Source organism: Sinocyclocheilus anshuiensis, unplaced genomic scaffold (genome assembly GCF_001515605.1).
Source record: "Sinocyclocheilus anshuiensis isolate Anshui unplaced genomic scaffold, SAMN03320099.WGS_v1.1 scaffold539, whole genome shotgun sequence".
Classification (NCBI taxonomy): Eukaryota; Metazoa; Chordata; class Actinopteri; order Cypriniformes; family Cyprinidae; genus Sinocyclocheilus; species Sinocyclocheilus anshuiensis.
The window spans coordinates 346,619-365,208 of record NW_015549612.1 but is presented as its reverse complement, the minus strand read 5'-3'; the positions used below and the strand labels follow the sequence as shown (position 1 = coordinate 365,208).

Below are 18,590 nucleotides of genomic sequence, written 5' to 3'. Positions count from 1 at the left end.
GAAATTTAGAGGAGACAAATGTGAGAGCTCTCGAGTCTTTAGTGTAGGAGAAAAATCTGAGCACAGTGTGTAATGCTGTTGAGATCTCTTCTAAACTTTTGAGGAGACAAATGTGAGCGATCCAGAGTCTAGCTAAGGCGAAATATCTGAGCACAGTGTGTGATGTCGTTGAGATCTCTTCTAAAGTAGTGTTACATTTGTTAAAAAAAGGTATTGCTCTTATACTAAACATCATGCACTTGTAAGTCCTTTCTAGTGTTTGGAAAATATGGTGTATACAATGCTGGACATTGAAGATACATTTAAACATTTAAACTAGTAACCCTTGATATTCTGAAATGTTTAATGCTATTTAAATGATAGTTTTATTATTTACAATATTAGTAAAAGTTTAACGTTTCTCCTAAAATAAAACTGAAGACATCTTAAGACAAAGCTGATATCTCAATGAGACATATAAGACAATCACCCCTTAGTATCCTGAGCGTAGAGTAACCTCTGTCAGAGCCATAGCTTTGTGGGCAGCACATTGACGTGACGGCACAGCTGCACCTCAGACAACATGGGTTTGAATCCCAGCTAAAGGTACTTTCTTGCTCCTGTTCAATTCTCACCTGTCCAATTATTTCCTGTCTCTACTACTGTCCTGACCATTAAAGGTGAAAAACCCCATTGCAATAAAAAAACAACAACCACTGAGCAGTAAAACATTTTTATAATGGAGTCTTGCAAGAGATTACAGCAATAAAGAGATCTCTCATGTTTCTCACACGTTGTCTCAGTTGTGTCTACTTTTATTTCTCCTAAGGATTTTTAGGAGAAACATCTGAGACACTGTTGAGACTAAAATGAGAAATACATGAGTGGTTGTGGGATAACCTCAGTTAGAATTCATTTATATGCTGATGACACAATTATTTACACAGTAGCACATTCAGTGAATCAAGCCATAGAGCTCTTGCAAGAATCATTTCAGATACTGCAACTGTCATTGTCCAAAATTGGTTTTAAACTCAAAGAAAACAAATATTCTATGTTTCTTCCACCACATTCTCTGCTTTGACTCTTTTTTTCTCAAATATTTCTCATGTCTCATTTGTGTCTACTTCCATTTCTCCTAAGGAATTTTAGGAGAAGAGAGATATATGAGAATCTCATCTAAGTCTCCTGAGCTTAGGAAAAGCAACCACTGAGCAATACATTTTTCCTATGGGAAAGTAAAGGAATTTGAATACCTGTATTTTATGTAAGGATTAAAAGGTGTATCACCCATGTGATGTCCATTTCATGTCCACTCCACAAGATCCACAGTCAAACAGATAAAAGACAGATAGAGTTACCCGGATCAGAACATTTCCACCTACCTTTCTGTGTTTGCGTTTGGGAGAAGATGGATCTTGAAGTGATGCGAGATTCAGGCTTAGCGTGGAACTAGACCGAGAGCGGACAGGGGTGGGGCAGGTGTCGGTCATCACATAGTCCTCTGTTTGGATGCTCACCTGATCAAAACTCCTGCGGAACAGAGAACCAATTGTTACTGTAGTCTGAAAGAGGACTGACTCCCAGATGCCCTAGTTTCCAATGGAGAAGTAAAGTATCAGCGCAAAAGATCATAAGGGGAATGTATAAGATTGTATTCTGTTTTTCTATGTTATCTTGACATATACTTTTTAAAAATTAATTAAAAGAAGCTTCACCACTAAATCCTCTCTATGTAACCAGGAAAGAACATGTCCAGGTCACATTTTTATGGAAGTAATAATAAAAGAAATAATTAAAATGTAACTGCGATCTCACAATTTTTAATTTTTCCTCACAATTATGAGTGTTTATTATTATGAAAAAATCTTTTTTCAGAATTGAGTGATATAAACTCACAATTCTGAGAAGAAAAGCCCAAATTGTGAATTATAATCTTGCAATTGCAAGAAAAAGGGTCAGAATTATGAGATAAAAAGTTGCAATTACCTTTTTTTATTTTTTAAACATAAAACTCTGTCTGCATGGTTTTGAGACTTTAGTGTTTGCAACTTTACAGATCTTCTTTATGCACCAAAAGCTTGTAACACTCCAAAGAGAAAGGAACAATTGAAATCGCATCATATGACCCCTTTAAGAGAAAATGTTAAAATAGGGAGATAATATAATTTAATAATATACTTTTTTTTTTTTTACTTTTAAGAATAATTAATTGTGGCACAGGATATACATAAATATAAATATAGCACATTGTGTAATAAATATTAAAATTAATTAAGTGAATGTATTGCAAATATATCTTGGAAGAATGTGGTGTTGTGTTTTCAGGTTCAGAATAAATATTAAAGGGATTGTTCACCCAAAAATGAAAATGATTTACTCACCCTCAAGCCACCCTAGGTGTATATGACTTTCTTCTTTCAGGCGAATATGATCAGAGTTATATTAAAAAACAATGTCCTGGCTTTTACAAGCTTGGCAGTGAATGGGGGTTGAGATTTTGAAGCCCACAAAAGTGCATCCATCCATCATAAAAAGTGCTCCACACCACTCCGGGGGGTTAACAAAGGCCTTCTGAAGCAAAGAGATGTGTTTGTGTAAGAAAATATCCATATTTAAAACTTTATAAAGCTTGGAAGAGCCAGGACACTTTTTTAATATAACTCCAAGTGTATTCAGAGGATTGCTTGAGGGTGAGTAAATCATGGGGTAGCTTTCATTTTATGGTGAACTATGCCTTTCAGTTCTGCACTTTTGTCTTGTTCACTCTAATCATTATTGTGACAATACAGCAACATGGCAAGTCTTTTAGCATTAAAGTGCAATATTAAGAATTTGCTAACAATGGCCGAATAATCATTGGGGTCTTTATACACTGCATTAAATTCACTGATTAATTGTCATCTTGTTGTCAAAAGGACTTCCCTCCTGGAATAAAGGTCTCTAGGTGTTGTGCAAGTTCACTATTGCACAATTTAACCTTTTGCAACTAGTAACCACCAGGGAGCAGTCTGAGATTAGTTTTGCTTAGTTGCACAAGTCTGCTATAGCCTTCTTCTTCCTTCAGTGTTTGTCTTCACTTGCAGAATGAATCTTGTGTGGAATATGGCACACCTCACCGGCACAGAAAAAAAGCTTTGGGAATCACCATACAGTCATTCTGCGAGACAATTTCTGTGACTCATTATGCAAAAAAAAATTTAAAGATTAAATGTTTTTTATTCGACTGTTAGAAATACAAGGGGAGGTGCATAAATTATTTGTATGCATCCTTTTTCTACAGAACATGCAGCATTTGAATAAATAAAGCAATTAAAGTACCAAATTTAATCCAAATGACTTTGCAGACTTCATAAAGACACTTCACAGCATGAACAAAACTTGAACGCCATTCGGGGGAAATGACAAAAATGTTCTTTGACAGGTTCTGAAGCGAGGGCCTCGCAGATCTTCTGCCCGCAGCGTGTCTGATCAGCTGGGTGGTTCTGACCACAATCCAGTGTTCATGCTTGACTCATCACATCGAAAGAGTTCACATGAATTAAGCTGTTTGGGTGTCGCATGCAATACATGGCTAATGATATTCTGGTTTCTTAATACAATCCAACAGCCCTGCCTCATCCTGCTAGTAATTGACAAACTACAGTAGGTTTATACTTTCCAGGAATATTTTATTTAAACATCCGTCATATTGTTGCTGGCACCCATCTGTTCAGCTAAGGCTGAAAAGGGGTTAAAACTTCAGTTTCCTCTCTGACTGTTTGAGCCCTCTGGGCAAAAGCAGAAATACATGCTCTGGCATGTGTGTTAGTAAGGGAAGCCATGATCTCAGGGCTATGGATGCTAAAGCAAACAACCTGAGACGCCTGTGGCTTTTCATATTTAATCTGAATAAACTCATATCCAGTTCAAGATTTTGTGTCATTTACAGATATCAGTGAGGAGTCATTTCAGTGAATTCTGAATTCGTTTATTGTTTACGTGATGAACAGCAGTGTCAATTTTCTGTCTTTTCAGTCAACAAGCAATCCGTATAGGATGACCCATTAACACAGATTCTGAATGTAAAACAAGATGCAAACAATTTTGAAATATCGATACCGTGACTCCAATGTAGGCCAATTAGTAGGTTGTCTGTGTTGGCAAAAGTATTTGAATCTTTTGTTAATGATCAAGTGAAACAGTGCCAAGTCGATGGCGCAGTCCCATGGCCGATGAGGTGGTAACTGGGTGGCTGCCTGCTTACTGAAGACATCCTGGAACGCCAAGTAATCAGATGGGACCGTGACCTTCTCCCGAGGTTCGGGGCTTTTGATGAGGGTAGATGCAACTTGTGCGGAGAGAGATCCTGGGAGCGGAGTGGGTAATTACGTGAGACAGTTGCGGTGACAGTGCTCGCTCCAGCGAGTCACCTCAGGAAATCAGCACAGGTTCTCCCTTTATTAAAAGGTGGTGACCCATCAGTTTTGGATAACTATCGGCCAATTAGTAGGTTGTCTGTGTTGGCAAAATTATTTGAATCTTTTGTTAATGATCAAGTGAAACAGTTCTTAACTGAAAATAAAGTTTTAAATGAATTTCAATCAGGCTTTAGATCAGGTCATAGTACTATTACAGCACCTATGCTGGTTACAAATGATACTGTTAAATGTTTGGATAGTAAACAACATTGTGCAGCATTATTTGTAGATCTCTCTGAAGCATTTGACTCTGTAGATCATAAACTTTTATTACAGAGGCTAAGTTGCATAGGTTTTAGTGAAATGGCTCTAAATTGGTTCAATAATTATTTATTAGAAAGAACTCAGTGTGTCTCAGTTGAAATTTTTTTTTAAAATTAACTAAAAACGATATGACTGTGATCGGGTGATTATCCTGGCTGGTGACTGCAGTGACTGGGATGAATCCCTGACACCCTCATTATGGAATGAGTTGCAGAGTGTTATTATGCTGGAAACACTCCCCTCTTTAAATTTTTGAAAAAAACTTTTATGGTCTATTCTAAAGGAAACATGTACTTGCTATGAGTAAATTCTTTTTTTTTTGTAATCATCTGAAGGTAGGGAAAATTTTTGTTTGTTTTATGTGTTTGTAATTGTTTTATTGTGAAACATTTTGTGCTGCCATTTTGGCCAGGACTCCCTGGAAGAAGAGATTTACATCTCAATGGGACTATCCTGGTAAAATAAAGGATAAATAAAAATAAATAAATAAAATGTGTTACTGTGACTCAAATTCACTTGACAGGAATTGCTGATCTACAGTAGCTTATCTTCACCTGACTCACCTGGGTTCCAATGTATGTGACTAATAATATGATGTGTGTTGACCTGCCACATACAGTATACAATTTTGATTATGTGTCATAAAACACATGATCTGTTCATCCTAACTCACACGCCTCCTTAAAAGTATAATTTTGTTATTTACTTATTACTGAATAAAACAAGCATCCACCCAATCACATCAGAGCACGTCACATGTGTCTAGTCAGCATTTGTCCCTGTCATAAATAATATCATTCATCATTAATATCATGATCATTCGTCACTTAGATAAAATATTTAATAAATGCAGGAGTGGCAGAGCTTTGTGAATGACAGACATTCGAATCTCTGGAAATCTGTTGCGCTTTCTGTGGAATTATGCTGCTGATTCTGTGCACACCTATCAATAATACATACCGTACACAATAGTCTGATTGTTTATGCTGCAACCAGTGTTGGGCAAGTTACTCTGAAAATGTAATCAAATTACTGATTACTCCTTTTAAAAGTAATCATGTTACTGTTCTGATTACTTTATTTCAAAAGTAATTAGTAATTAGTTACATTACTAGTTACGTTACTTTCTTCTCTATTAAATTTATGAAATCCCAGCATACACGGTCCCAATAAATATTTGTTATTAAAGCATCAACATTCACAGAACACTGTTATTTTTAACTAAAGCAAGCGGCTGCTGCGTGCATGGTTTGGCATGGCAGAATACCAGCAAAGAGCACTGCATTTATAATCTCTAAAAGACATCTCAGTTTCCCCCATCTTGTCCCACGCCGCACTCTGCTGCGTTGGGTCTCGCGGGAGCAGGTCTCTAATCTACTGGCACTTGACTCGACAGTGCGTGTGCTACATCCTTTTTACAATCTCCAGATTATAAAACACAGCATTCTGTTAGCAATGTAACGCGGCAGTAACGTATAGAGACCTCGGCTTGTAACTATACTCTAATTACTATTTTGAAAATTATAACGCTTAAATTTAAAGTTAAATTACTCCGTTACTAAAAAAAGTAATAAAATTACAATAACACGTTACTAAGTAATGCGTTACTGTCCAACACTGGCCGCAACCAAACTGAACTGTTCCAAGCACTGTTTTTCAGTCTCACACTCAAATAAATCTCCATTACTGCACTAGCAATCTTTCTTCCAATGAGGTTGGAGATCTGCCAGTGTCTGCCAGTGAAACTAACAATATTAAAAATAATATTTGTTAATTGACATAAAGCTGAAATAAAATAGAAATATTAGATGGAATGCTTTGAAAAATTAAACAAAGATGAGAAATGTTGTCTTGGCAATGAACTGAAATAATATTTAAGCTGCAGTAAAATGACAACTGCAGTAAAACAAAACTGACATAAAAAATAAAGCTAAAGAAATACAAATAATAAAATGACAAAAGCACCAAGTTACTAAAGCTTAAACTGAAATTAAATAATAATTTTTATTTAAAGGGGTCATATGACGTTGCTAAAAAGAACATTATTTTGTGTATTTGGTGTAATGCAATGTATTTATGCGGTTTAAAAAACATTATTTTCCACATAATGTACATTATTGTTGCTCCTCTATGCCCCGCCTTTCTGAAACGCGTCGATTTTTACAAAGCTCATCGTTCTGAAAAGCGAGGTGTATGCTGATTGGCCAGCTATTTAGTGCGTTGTGATTGGCTGAATACCTCAAGCGTGTGACGGAAATGTTACGCCCCTTAACATACTGTGTTTCTGTGTGTCACGGCGCGACGAGACAAAAGCAATAAAACCCATTACAAACGAGCATCCAGTGGGGACATAATTACTGATTATAATGACTTATACTGTGCTTTTACGCGGCGCGTAAACATAAAACCATGTCTGCATTTGTGATCGGAGAAACAACAAACAACAAGCGCTACTCGCGTTTGAATCATCAGTGGCAAATTCTTTAAATATAAAAAATGTACTTACAGGCTGTGAGTCAGAAGCGCCAGACTGTCCTTGCAAAGTTGGAACTGCCCCACTTTATAGAACAGCCTTTGAGCACAGACCCATTGTATGCTACTCTGCAGGTTCAGGAAACAGTCTTCCATAAAATGCGTCACACACGACGGGCTTGAGTGAACGGAGGCCGGCGGCCGTGAGAATGGCAACCACATGTGACGACTTTAGTCTTTGCAACTTTACAGATCTTCTTTATGCACCAAGAGCTTGTAACACTCCAAAGAGAAAGGAAAAATTGAAATCGCATCATTTGACCTCTTTAAACAATATTAATCATATTTTTTTCTGTTGATTGTCTGTATGTGAATGTATATGACCGTTTATGTTATAACTTTGTGTCGTTATAACAAGTTGTTTTTGTTATGTAAACTTAAAATCAATAAATATATTTTCAAAAAAGAAAATATATATTTTTTACTGATTACATTTTTAATATTCAGATAAACAAAAATAAACCAGGCTCAGTTTTGGTGTTTTGGAAGATATATCACTAATATACAGATGAGAAAAAAAGGATTAATTACTTCCAACTGACGTGAGAGCAGTTCTGATCACCTAGTATAATTCATAAACTTTGGAGGAAAAGAATTCTCTAACAGGACATTGAAACAGTCAAACTTGGACTGTAAATCTATATTTAAAGGGATTTATGTTTTAGGAAAATGCATTTGAGAGGATTGGGGTACTACTTTCAAGCAAGCAAGCAAATATTTGTGAGAGCTTTGTGCTACGACTAAGATCCACAGCTGCTCCGTCAGGAGCATTGGGCCACACCTAACTGTTACATAACACTGACATTCTGACCCAAATCCACACGCTTTCTGACCACCCCCCAAAGACACGGAAAATAGTCAGTGCTGCATCAGTTTCTTGCAAGATAATAGTGTGCGTGTGTCCAAGTCATGTGTATAAAAGGGTTTTGTGTGTGTGTGTGAGTGTGCGCACAATGAAACCCAATGCCTTTGTGTACAAGGTCCACATTTTATGTTCATGTTTACATTCATCTGAGAGAGTGTGCCTTTTGTTCTCTATGTCTTCTGTTATGGTTGTGTCTGAAATTACCAAATAAACACACGCCAGCTTATTTCTGACTCTCTTATAAAGCAATATTCTGCAATGCTTCATACTTATTAAAGACTAGCACAAATCCAGAACACAGCATTTAAAGGGACAGTTCACCCCAAAATTTCCCCCGTGTCATTATTTACTCATAAGTTGTTCCAGACCTTATAGCTTTCTTTCTATTGTGGAACATAAAGGAGAAATGCACCGGCCAATATGTGTTATTTAATAAATGGAGAGCCAAGCTGTTAAACTTTAAAATGTCAAAAAACACTATAAAGGTATCATAAATGTTGTCCACATGACTCGTGCAATATACTCCAAGCCATACAATGTCTCTGTGTAAGGAACAGATCAAAATTCAAGGCGTTCAATGCTGTTCAAGTCGTTTAAATGACAACGTTTATGTTGCTTTTTTTGTAATTTTGGATTTCATATTCGTTATATGGACAAAAAGCTATTATTTATTATTCTTTACTTAATTGGTGTCACACAGAAGAAAGAAAAATATATTGGTTTGGAAAGATATGAAGGTGAATAAATTATTTTCATTTGGGTGAATTTTTCCTTTAAAATAAATAAGATAAAATAGTTAAATATAACTTGGAACAATAAATGTGACCAGAGACTCATCTGATGCATCTTTTGGCATCATGGTACAGGTGTCTAAACAACTGAATACACAAGAATGAGACAAATTACACATGATGAGCTGTTGCACACAGTACTAGCAGAGCCACACCCCTTCATCACATAAAACAGAACAAACATCGCATACAGAGTGTCAAATGCTTCCAGTGCATTCCTTTAATTTAGGATATAGGATGTGGAAAATCATGCATGGAAAGACAATAACCGACATGATAATAATAAAATTAAAAATTATTACACATTTTTTAAATGTATTTACGTTTTCTTAATTTCACTCAGTATTGACAGGTGCTGCAAAAACTTTAAACTCAATTTTAGACTGTGGTTGTTTTTCTTGAATAGCAGCAAGAGTATTTTTTTAAGAAGACGCGTTTAAGAATATTTTTTGAAAACCGCATTAAAGCATTGCATCATAACAGGCAACTCTGAATCACTAGATTCACAATGCGAGATGCTGAGCTGCCACTAGGGATGTTTTGTGTTTCTAAAGAGCAGTAATGAGACCAAAAGGTCTAACCCTTGTTTTTATCCTGGGCTTCCATTGAACAAAATGATCTGAAGCTCCCATAACCTTTCAGGATGATTTAATTTTACACACACACACTCAAAGGTCACACTAAATATGGTGACGGTATTAAAACAATGTGGCCTGATCGGTTTCACACCTTATTTTGAAAACATCGAATCAACTTTTCTTTTTAAATGATTATTGTCCCAAAGACAGAAGTATTTTTGTGTGGTAATGGAGCGAAGAGGCTTGTTAAATGTAAACTTCCACTGTGGCAGATGTAAAGCCATGATATTCTTTACGTAATAGACTGTAAACTGATTCACCTGTCATCACAAACAAATGAAGGCCATGACAAAGAGCTTCTGATGGAGAGAGAGAGAAAGAGGGAAGAAATAAAAGAGGACAGAAGAGAATGTCATTATATAACATCAATGAATATATATTTGGTGAAATACTTTCCAAGCATTTGTTAACTCTCCCTGACATTACTGATACCAAGGCTACCCAGAAAGATCTACATAAAGAATTTGCATATATATTTAATAAAATGTATTTATTATAAAGAAATAAAATATAATTACAATATTTATAATATTTAGTCATTTCTATATTACTTATTTGATCATTTGTGTGACTGACACTACTGGAATATATGTAGTAGGTTTAGGTGTCTCGTTAAGGAGAGAGGTGTGATAAGATTAATTAGTTTAAAGGTGAATTGTTGTGATAATGGTCATAGTAATATTAATGATAACACTAAAGTTTTGAGTCTTAATGACTGTGCTGTGGGGGAACCGATGACATATTTATATACCATTGCACTTGTATTTATATGGCACTCCAAGGTACTTGAAAAACATTTTGCAACAGCTGGTTCCACTGTTTGTTTAACAGAGATATTCTGACCTCTTCTATTTTAAATCATAGCTTTAAAGAATGTCATTCTGCTACTTTACTAATCCTCTCACATACACTCAGTACAAAAACCACAGTCAGTCTTCTTTTTTATATCAGTTTTAAAGAAAGTCATTGTGTTACCTTACTAATCCTCTCACATACACGTAGTACAAAAAACAGTCAGTAGCCTGAACCATGTCAGATATATGTATAGTTTGAGTTCCTAAGCCTTGCAAGCTAATTCCTTTCAGTGTCTTTCCTGTTAACACACGTCTCCCTGTGTCTGTCTTCATCTCCCTGGGATTATGTGTCTTTTAGAATGCTTCAGTTTTTGGTTTTGAATTCATTATGTGATGGATGTCACTGAGTCTCCCCTCAGGATGTGGGTTTGATATCCCCAATAAAACCTGATTTAATGCAAACTGCGTAGAATGCAATACAATACAATGAATCTGAATGAATTCTCACAGTAAATATGAGTATTTTCTCTCAGGTGTTTTGGAAAGCATCTGAAATACATACAATGCCAACATTCATGCCAAACACATTCAGAATATGGTTTATAGCCTAGTATAGGGTTGTCATGAACAGAATTATGAAACAAATTAAATGTCTTTCCACCCTTGATACGCTCTTAAAATAATGGTTCTTTAAGTGGCATCATTGGTTCCATCAAGAACCTTTACATTCATTGAACCTTTCCATTCCACAAAAAGTTCTTTAGATTATTAAATTGTTATTCACACTAAGGTTCTTTTGGGAAACTTAGAATGACATCTTCCCTGATATACCATTTTTTATCAACCTTTAATCAGTGATTAATTAGTAAGTGCAAAATATAGTTTGTGAGGTATTTACAGAATGAGACTGACACAATGGCTTCTCATCTTCACATTATGACAGTAAGGTTACAAATCTTTTAACAAATCTGTTGATTTATTATTGTAGATGTAGTTAAATTACTATAATTACCATTGCACTGAATAACTGCATTTCTAACATACTAGAAGGTATTTTAATCACTGTAAATAGTAGTAGTCAGTGCATGATTAGATTCAAGTGAAGCTGCCAGAGAATCGTCACTACTACAATTTTATTTAAGCTACAGTATGCTGGAAAAAAAAAAGTTATTTATTTGAATTTCCATTGTTTTCATTTCAACCCCTTGGGCTGGACCCCCCTAGAGCTGGAACACAATTCAAGTCTCTAACAACTAGAGGCTTTATTCAGTCAGATTTCTGTGAGATGTGTCTGGGTCGGTTGAAACACCTCTCAGTGATCATGCAACTCCTCTAAACAGATCACAGCCTAGTTATGTGTCAGCCTGTGCATTTCAGAAACCTTATATTCACATAAAGATAAGACAAAAATATGCATGATAAGGGAAGAAATTACAAGATTAAAATATCAGTGGCAAGTTACCACAAAAAGAACTGTAATTAAACTTGCAATAGCAAAAGCATCATTTACAAATTATAAAAGAAATATGGCTAAGTTAGAACTTAATGTCAATGATATGCCAGACAAAAAAAATGTGCATCATTACAACTGAGCTTACAAAGCTGTTTTCTCACGTCTTTAAAAAGATTGTTGCAAACAACATGAACAGTGTCAACTGTCGCCCGCTGAGGTTAGAGATAATAACTTCCAGCTTTTAAGCCTTCCTTTATTGTTATTATTGCTATTACAAAAGGTGCTGATGAATCTGATTTTTAGTAATTCCCCTCGAAGATCACAGGGAATATAATAAACTGTATTCAAAGAATAAAAACAACTTCAGAACTGGTTTCCCTGGTTATATTAGGAACCTTTATTAACTCACAGCCTATGATCAGACAGACATGTACAAATATACAAAAAGCATTATTAAATAAACTGCAATGTGAAGGAGTGATCAGCTTCTGTTTTATCTTGCTCACTGGGTCATTTCCCAATCACTCTTTGCACATTCCTGCAGCATGAGTCTGTGTGCTTATAGGAACATGCAGAGCAGCCCAAGACAAAGAGCTTTTCAGACAAAAAGAGGGGTGAATGTCAAGATAGAAACCCTCCAGGACTTTTCCCCAACTTATTACAAATACAGATACCAGAAGTGAAGAACTGGTGGTCTGTGATGTTCGAAACGTTAACCATTTCATTGTCAGTGGCATGCCAACAAAACAACAATGTAGGTCACATCCTCTTCTGTACGTTTGAATTTTTTCTCAAATAAAATAAAATGGTAACATTTTATAATCTCAGAAGAAAAGGTACAAAAGCTGTCACTGGGATAGTAACTTTTAAATATGTTCACTTTAGTACCTTATTTATAGCTAAAGGGTGCATAATAGTTCCTTAAAAGTACCTATTAGTACCAAAAGTTTACATATTAGCACCTTTTGAACGGGTACTGCCCCAGTGACAGATTTTGTACCTTTTTTCTGAGAGCGTATAATCCTGTATGTTACCATTAGTTAATGCAATAGATTACATGACATAATGCACATTACTTTTACAACATATTGTCACGAATACGGTCCGTGGTTTTCCGTCTGCTCGCCACCAGATGTTGCCTTCCAATTATATTGACTCTCACACAACACAAACTGTTGCATGTCACCCCGGACTACATTTCCCATCATCCATTGCACTGATTACACACACAGCTATCACCAATCAAACACCCTATATAAACCATGGACTTCCTCTTCCTCACTGAGTATTGTATTGCGTTTATTCATTCTTCAAGCGATAGCTACATTACGGAGCCATTCCGAGTTTCCTGATTCTAGTTTAGTCTTGTTCATATTCTAGTTACCGGAGTCTGTATTCTAGTCTGTTTATCTCGTCCTGTCTGTCTGTTGCCTGCCCTGGAATTATAGTCTGTCTTGGATTACCTCTTTGTATTGCCGTTTCGGACTCTGTATGTACCTCACCTGGATTATCATCTGTCTGCCTGGATTACTTGTTTGCCTCGCCCTCTGGATTACGTTCGCTGTTGATTGACCCACGCCTGTTTACCGGACTTCTCTTGTGTCTTTCCTGTGCTATATCTGTTTGCTGGTGTTAGACCCTGCCTGTTTCTGATCATGTCTTCAAATAAAGCCTTGCATATGGATCCGCACGTTTCCTCTGCTCACTCCATAACACATTTATTAATCAGGGATAGGTTTATTTCTACATGAATTTATACATTTTGATTTTTTTATTGCATAAATTAACATTAGCTAATATATTTTAAACAAATTGAATTAAAAATGAATACAAGTATATTTTTTGAATAAAAGTATGTTTTCAGTGTTACTTTATGACATTCATTAATGTTAATAACTTTATTGTAAAGTGTTACCAGTAAAATGTTATTGTATATTGACATGTAGACAATCAGATTTTCCTTGATGCATTAAAAAAGTCAAGTATTCCATCAAAAAAAAAAAAGTCAGCACTATAGTGTGTTGTTTATTTTTTGTGTTGCCTTGGCAGCAGCAAATTTAAAGCAGAAACCTGAGTCATTTATCATGCCAAATCTGGAAAGAAACCCTGAAATGTGTCAACTGAATACAAACACATACTGTAGGTGCTTCAGGCAAAAAACGATTGTATCATTAAAGACAAGCTGTAAAACAATGGGGAAATATAGAGAAACAAAAGTAAGGCCCAATGTTCATGCTTAAAACTCATCTATGACTGTTCTGAGTGGAACAAATCAATTTTATTTCTGCTTTACAAAACCGTTCACAGTGTTGCACATCCAGATGTTTGCCGACCACAGCGAGTCACTGCTCCTCCACAGCTTTCTAATATATGCCAGTTTTAGAACAAATCTGGCAATGGTAACAATTACTCTGCTGAGATACATCCATGCAGATTTTTTACTTAAACCAAACACACTGTACAGGTTTGGCTTTACTTGTGAGGGCCTCTCAAATATAGAGAAATATGCCAAAAACAGACTTGCAAGGACATCTGAACTTGCCCATTTAAACAGCTCATAAATAGGCCAAATCACCCTTACAACAAAGATTTTTATTGCCAAATTCTGTTTCAAATATATGCTGTAAACAATGCAACTTAAAATTAACAAGAAAATTAATTCGCAATCATAAAATACATTTTGGGTAAATGCAAAATGTATTTAAAAATATAAATATTTTTGGTTTATTGGCAAGTTTTGTTTTAAATCTACTGATATCAACAGGTTTGTGTGATGATTAGGTTTAGGTTTGGGAATAGCAAACATCACCTCTGTATAAAAAAACACTACATCTAAGAGTTGTCGTCACTAATATAGTAAAACCACCGTGAGTTCTCTTAGCATGTTTATGTCATGTCAACAAAGCTTCCAGCAATATCAGTCATCATTATGAAGAGCTGGATTTTTCTCAACCCCCACCTGCCTGCAACACACACACAGACACACACGCCCTGCCCACAGGCAAATTTAAGCAGCTCTTTCTCATTTCCAACTGATCAGTTTTTCCACACAGTGTGATCATAAACCGTTTGGCTTGACTTTTTAATAGCCTGAAAAGGTTAATGAACCTGCTGTGAGCCCCTTTACATTCTCAAACACTTAGTGTTGCCAACTGTGAATGTATATATGTGTTTTTCATTTCATTTCATGTATGTAATTTGCTTCTGTTGTACAGGTGATCCTAAATCTCACACACTGTTTTTCAGAGCCTTTTAGTTCATTTAGTGTTTGGTAGATGAATCCCTTCTTTACAAACGTGTGTTGTACTTTGTTGCCTAAAACCTAAAGACAGAAAATATGTGTTCTGTTTGTACACAACAACCACTGACTTATTGCTAGTTAAATTAACAATAACTGAGCAAATTGGTTGATGAATCAATAAATTAGTCAGTTCATATGTCAGTTTGTAAATTCAGTGTAATAAATATAATTGTCTCTATAAATAGACATATGTATGGACAACATGCGTGTTTTGAAAATACTGTAATACTCTTTGTTCTGAAGGCTGTGACTCTTCCCTACAGTAGCAGGAAATTCTCGCCAGTCTTCTTCATCTGTAGTCAGTGATGGCTTTACTTCCTTTAATATTTGCCTTTAACAAATAATGCATGTTATAAATCTATAATCAAATCAAATTAGGCTGCAATTTTGTCTCTCTTACATCATCTGTTATGAAAGTAAGGCGACGTATCACTTATATCAGCATGCTTATTTAAGATTAAATACAAAACAAACTTTTCTATTTTGTTTTAGGATTAAACTGGTTTTGTGACAAGTGCAACAGAAAAAAAATTGAAAAGTGTTTAGTCTGGTGATTGAAATGTCCAACTGAACCCGTTTCTACTTCCTGCAGTGATGCCAAGTATTATTTTGTTTACTTGTATGATCATAAATTAAGTTTAACAGTCTCATTGAGCAGTCAGTGTAGTGGAAAATGTTATTAGCATTGGAGAAACATCTCCAAAAATACTAATGAAAATGTTACATGTACAGAAATCGTTAATTATGGACAATAATAGTTGTAATAATAATTTCAGATCTTATTCCTGCATAAGCCCAGATCAATCAATTCCAAAAAGAAATATAAAACTTGTCCTAATTCAAAGAAAATATGTTGATAACAAATTTTTATCCAATATTTGGCAATAATACAGCATAACAAAAGATTTATAAGCAATTTTTGTAGACCAGTCATTTTTAATGGGAAAAAAATCTAAACAAAAAGCACAAAAATTATGAGCAAAATCAGTAGGTTTTAGTCCAAAGCGATAACATTAACCAGCATTTCTGCAAAAGGAAAATCCTCTCCGGAACACAACATGAGGGTTAAATGTGTTAAAAACGTTTTATCATGGTTAAGCAAACATTAAAAGAACATTCGATTTGTTCATTTTGCAAACATTACTTTTTTGGAGCATTACTTTTCAATGTTCTCTGGACATTTTGAAACACGTAGCAACAATTAAAAAAATATCAGATGAACATCCAACTAAAACGTTTCCGGAAAATGTTTAATGAAGGATGTATAAATAATGTTTTTATGTTAATGTTTTGAGAACATTATTACAGACCAGGGGCCTCATTTATAACCGTTGCGTACGCACAAAACCAGCCCTGAAAGAGGCGTATGCCACTTCCTGCGCAAAAGGTGGGATTTATAAAAACAAACTTGACGGGAAAATTTGCGCACCTGCACGCAAACTCTGACCCATGCGTACGAACTCTTTTTCCTGGAGTGAGAAAATTAATGAAGTAAAAACAATGATTTTAAGCTCTGTTTTCATGTAGATATATACATTTACATTAAATATTACACTCTCATATGGAGATATGGACTGAAATGACAAAGTCATTACACAGAACTTAAACCAAAATTATATGAATTTAGACATATTTGCAGTGGATGCGCTTGATCACTTCTCCTCTTTTATTGACAGTGCTATAGGTGCACAATAATTCACCTTTAAACTGAACTGCAGATCTCATGTTATGAGAAAATATTTTTTTAGCGAGAACAATGATCATTATCCAGTTTGAATAGGTCCAATGATAATATCTTACTGTACAACAGAGGTGTTGATGTCATGTGAAGTCATCTCTACAACATTATGAAAAGTAAGTACTGCTGTATTTGAAGGCTACAACTTGAAGAAAACGGTAAGATTTATACGTTTCCTTTTTACGTTGTTAGTGATGCGCCGAGTCAGACAATTTTACACTGCAATAAATAGGCCTATCTGTTTCCACTCAAAATAGCTAAAAGATATTCACCTTATCAGCAAAACTGCATAAATTTAGTTTGATTTGAATTGCTTAAAACAGGCTACTATTTGGCCAGTGTAAAAGAATGAGATCAACTCTATTCTAAAATATTTATCTGATAACTATTTTAAACAGTTTTTGTTTTTATCTTGATATATTTATTCTAAAACATACAGACAGCAACAACAGGGGTCTCATTTATAAAACTCTCGTAGATTTCATCCTAAAAGTGTACATAGGCACAAAAGCTAGATTTTGCGTACACTCAAAAGTTTTCAGATTTATAAAACCATGCATACGCCAGAACCCGCGCAAAAATCTCTTTATAAATCCCTGTCAAGGGAAAAAGTTTGCGTACGTGCATCTCCACCCCGTCTCCTCCCCGAAATCACCATATATGGAGCTTACAACGCCTAGTTTTACTATGCATAACCTCATCTGCATATCATTTCTATGCATATTCCCATCCACGTGACACCATGTTTAACACCATCAAAGGGTACAAGACATTAAGAAAATATGAGATACGGACTATAAATGCCATTTGTGCTATACACATTAATTTTATTGCTAAAAATCATCCGGTATCCTTGTTATGTACGGTTCCTGAAAAATCACAGCTACTTTATGCAGGCTGTGTGCATTTTACTGTGGACTGACTGTTTTGAAACTTATATGGCCTATAGTTAAATAGACCCTAGACCTCAGTTATCGTGAAAAAAGCCAGGAAATTTCAGTTTTGACAATATGGGACCTTTGAATTAATGCAGTTTTGCTGATAAGGTGAACATCTTTTAGCAATTTTTAGTGGAAAAATATAGGCCTATATTTATTGCAGTGTAACCGGTATCCTTGTTATGTTTTAGAATAAATATATCAAAATATCCATAAAAACTGTTTAAAATAGTTCTCAGAAAAATAATTTAGAATAGAAAAATAATTTAGAATAGAGTTTATCTTTTTTATTTCCACTGGCCCAATAATATTTCAATTCAGTTTTGCTGATAAGGTGAACATCTTTTAGCTAATATAGGCCTATATTTATTGCAGTGTAAATACAATTATCTGACTCGGCCTGTCATTGACAAAGTATTTTAAAAAGGAAACGTACAAATCGTACCGTTTTCTTCAAGTTGTATCCTTCAAATACAGTGGTATTTTCATAATGTTGTGGAGATGCCTTCACACGACATCAACACCTCCGTGCAGCTGTGGTTGTACAGTAAGCTAGACCGTTCCACCGAATCCAGCAGTGTCCGCCACAATATCGAAGTAAGTGCACATCATTGATCATTGTTCTCGTTAAAAAATATTTTCTCATAACATGAGATGTGCAGTTTAGTTTAAAGATAAATTATTGTTCACCTATAGCACTCCTCGCTGTCATTAAAACATAACATAGGCTACCACAGGAAAAGTAGGCCTAATCAAGCGGCATCCACTACAAATAGGCTATGTCTAAATTCATATAATTTTGGTTTAACTTCTGCGTAATGACTTTATGTAATTTCA

General features: G+C 35.2%; 1 protein-coding gene across 1 annotated transcript in view; it reads right to left on the bottom strand.

The window, feature by feature from the left end:
• LOC107659250 (titin homolog) overlaps positions 1-18,590 on the bottom strand; it is a 60,398-nt gene that overhangs the window by 31,990 nt on the left and 9,818 nt on the right. The window contains exon 2 of the mRNA XM_016448122.1: positions 1,365-1,512. Within this exon, the coding sequence (XP_016303608.1) occupies positions 1,365-1,512 (148 nt within the window). The remainder of the gene's footprint in view (positions 1-1,364; positions 1,513-18,590) is intronic.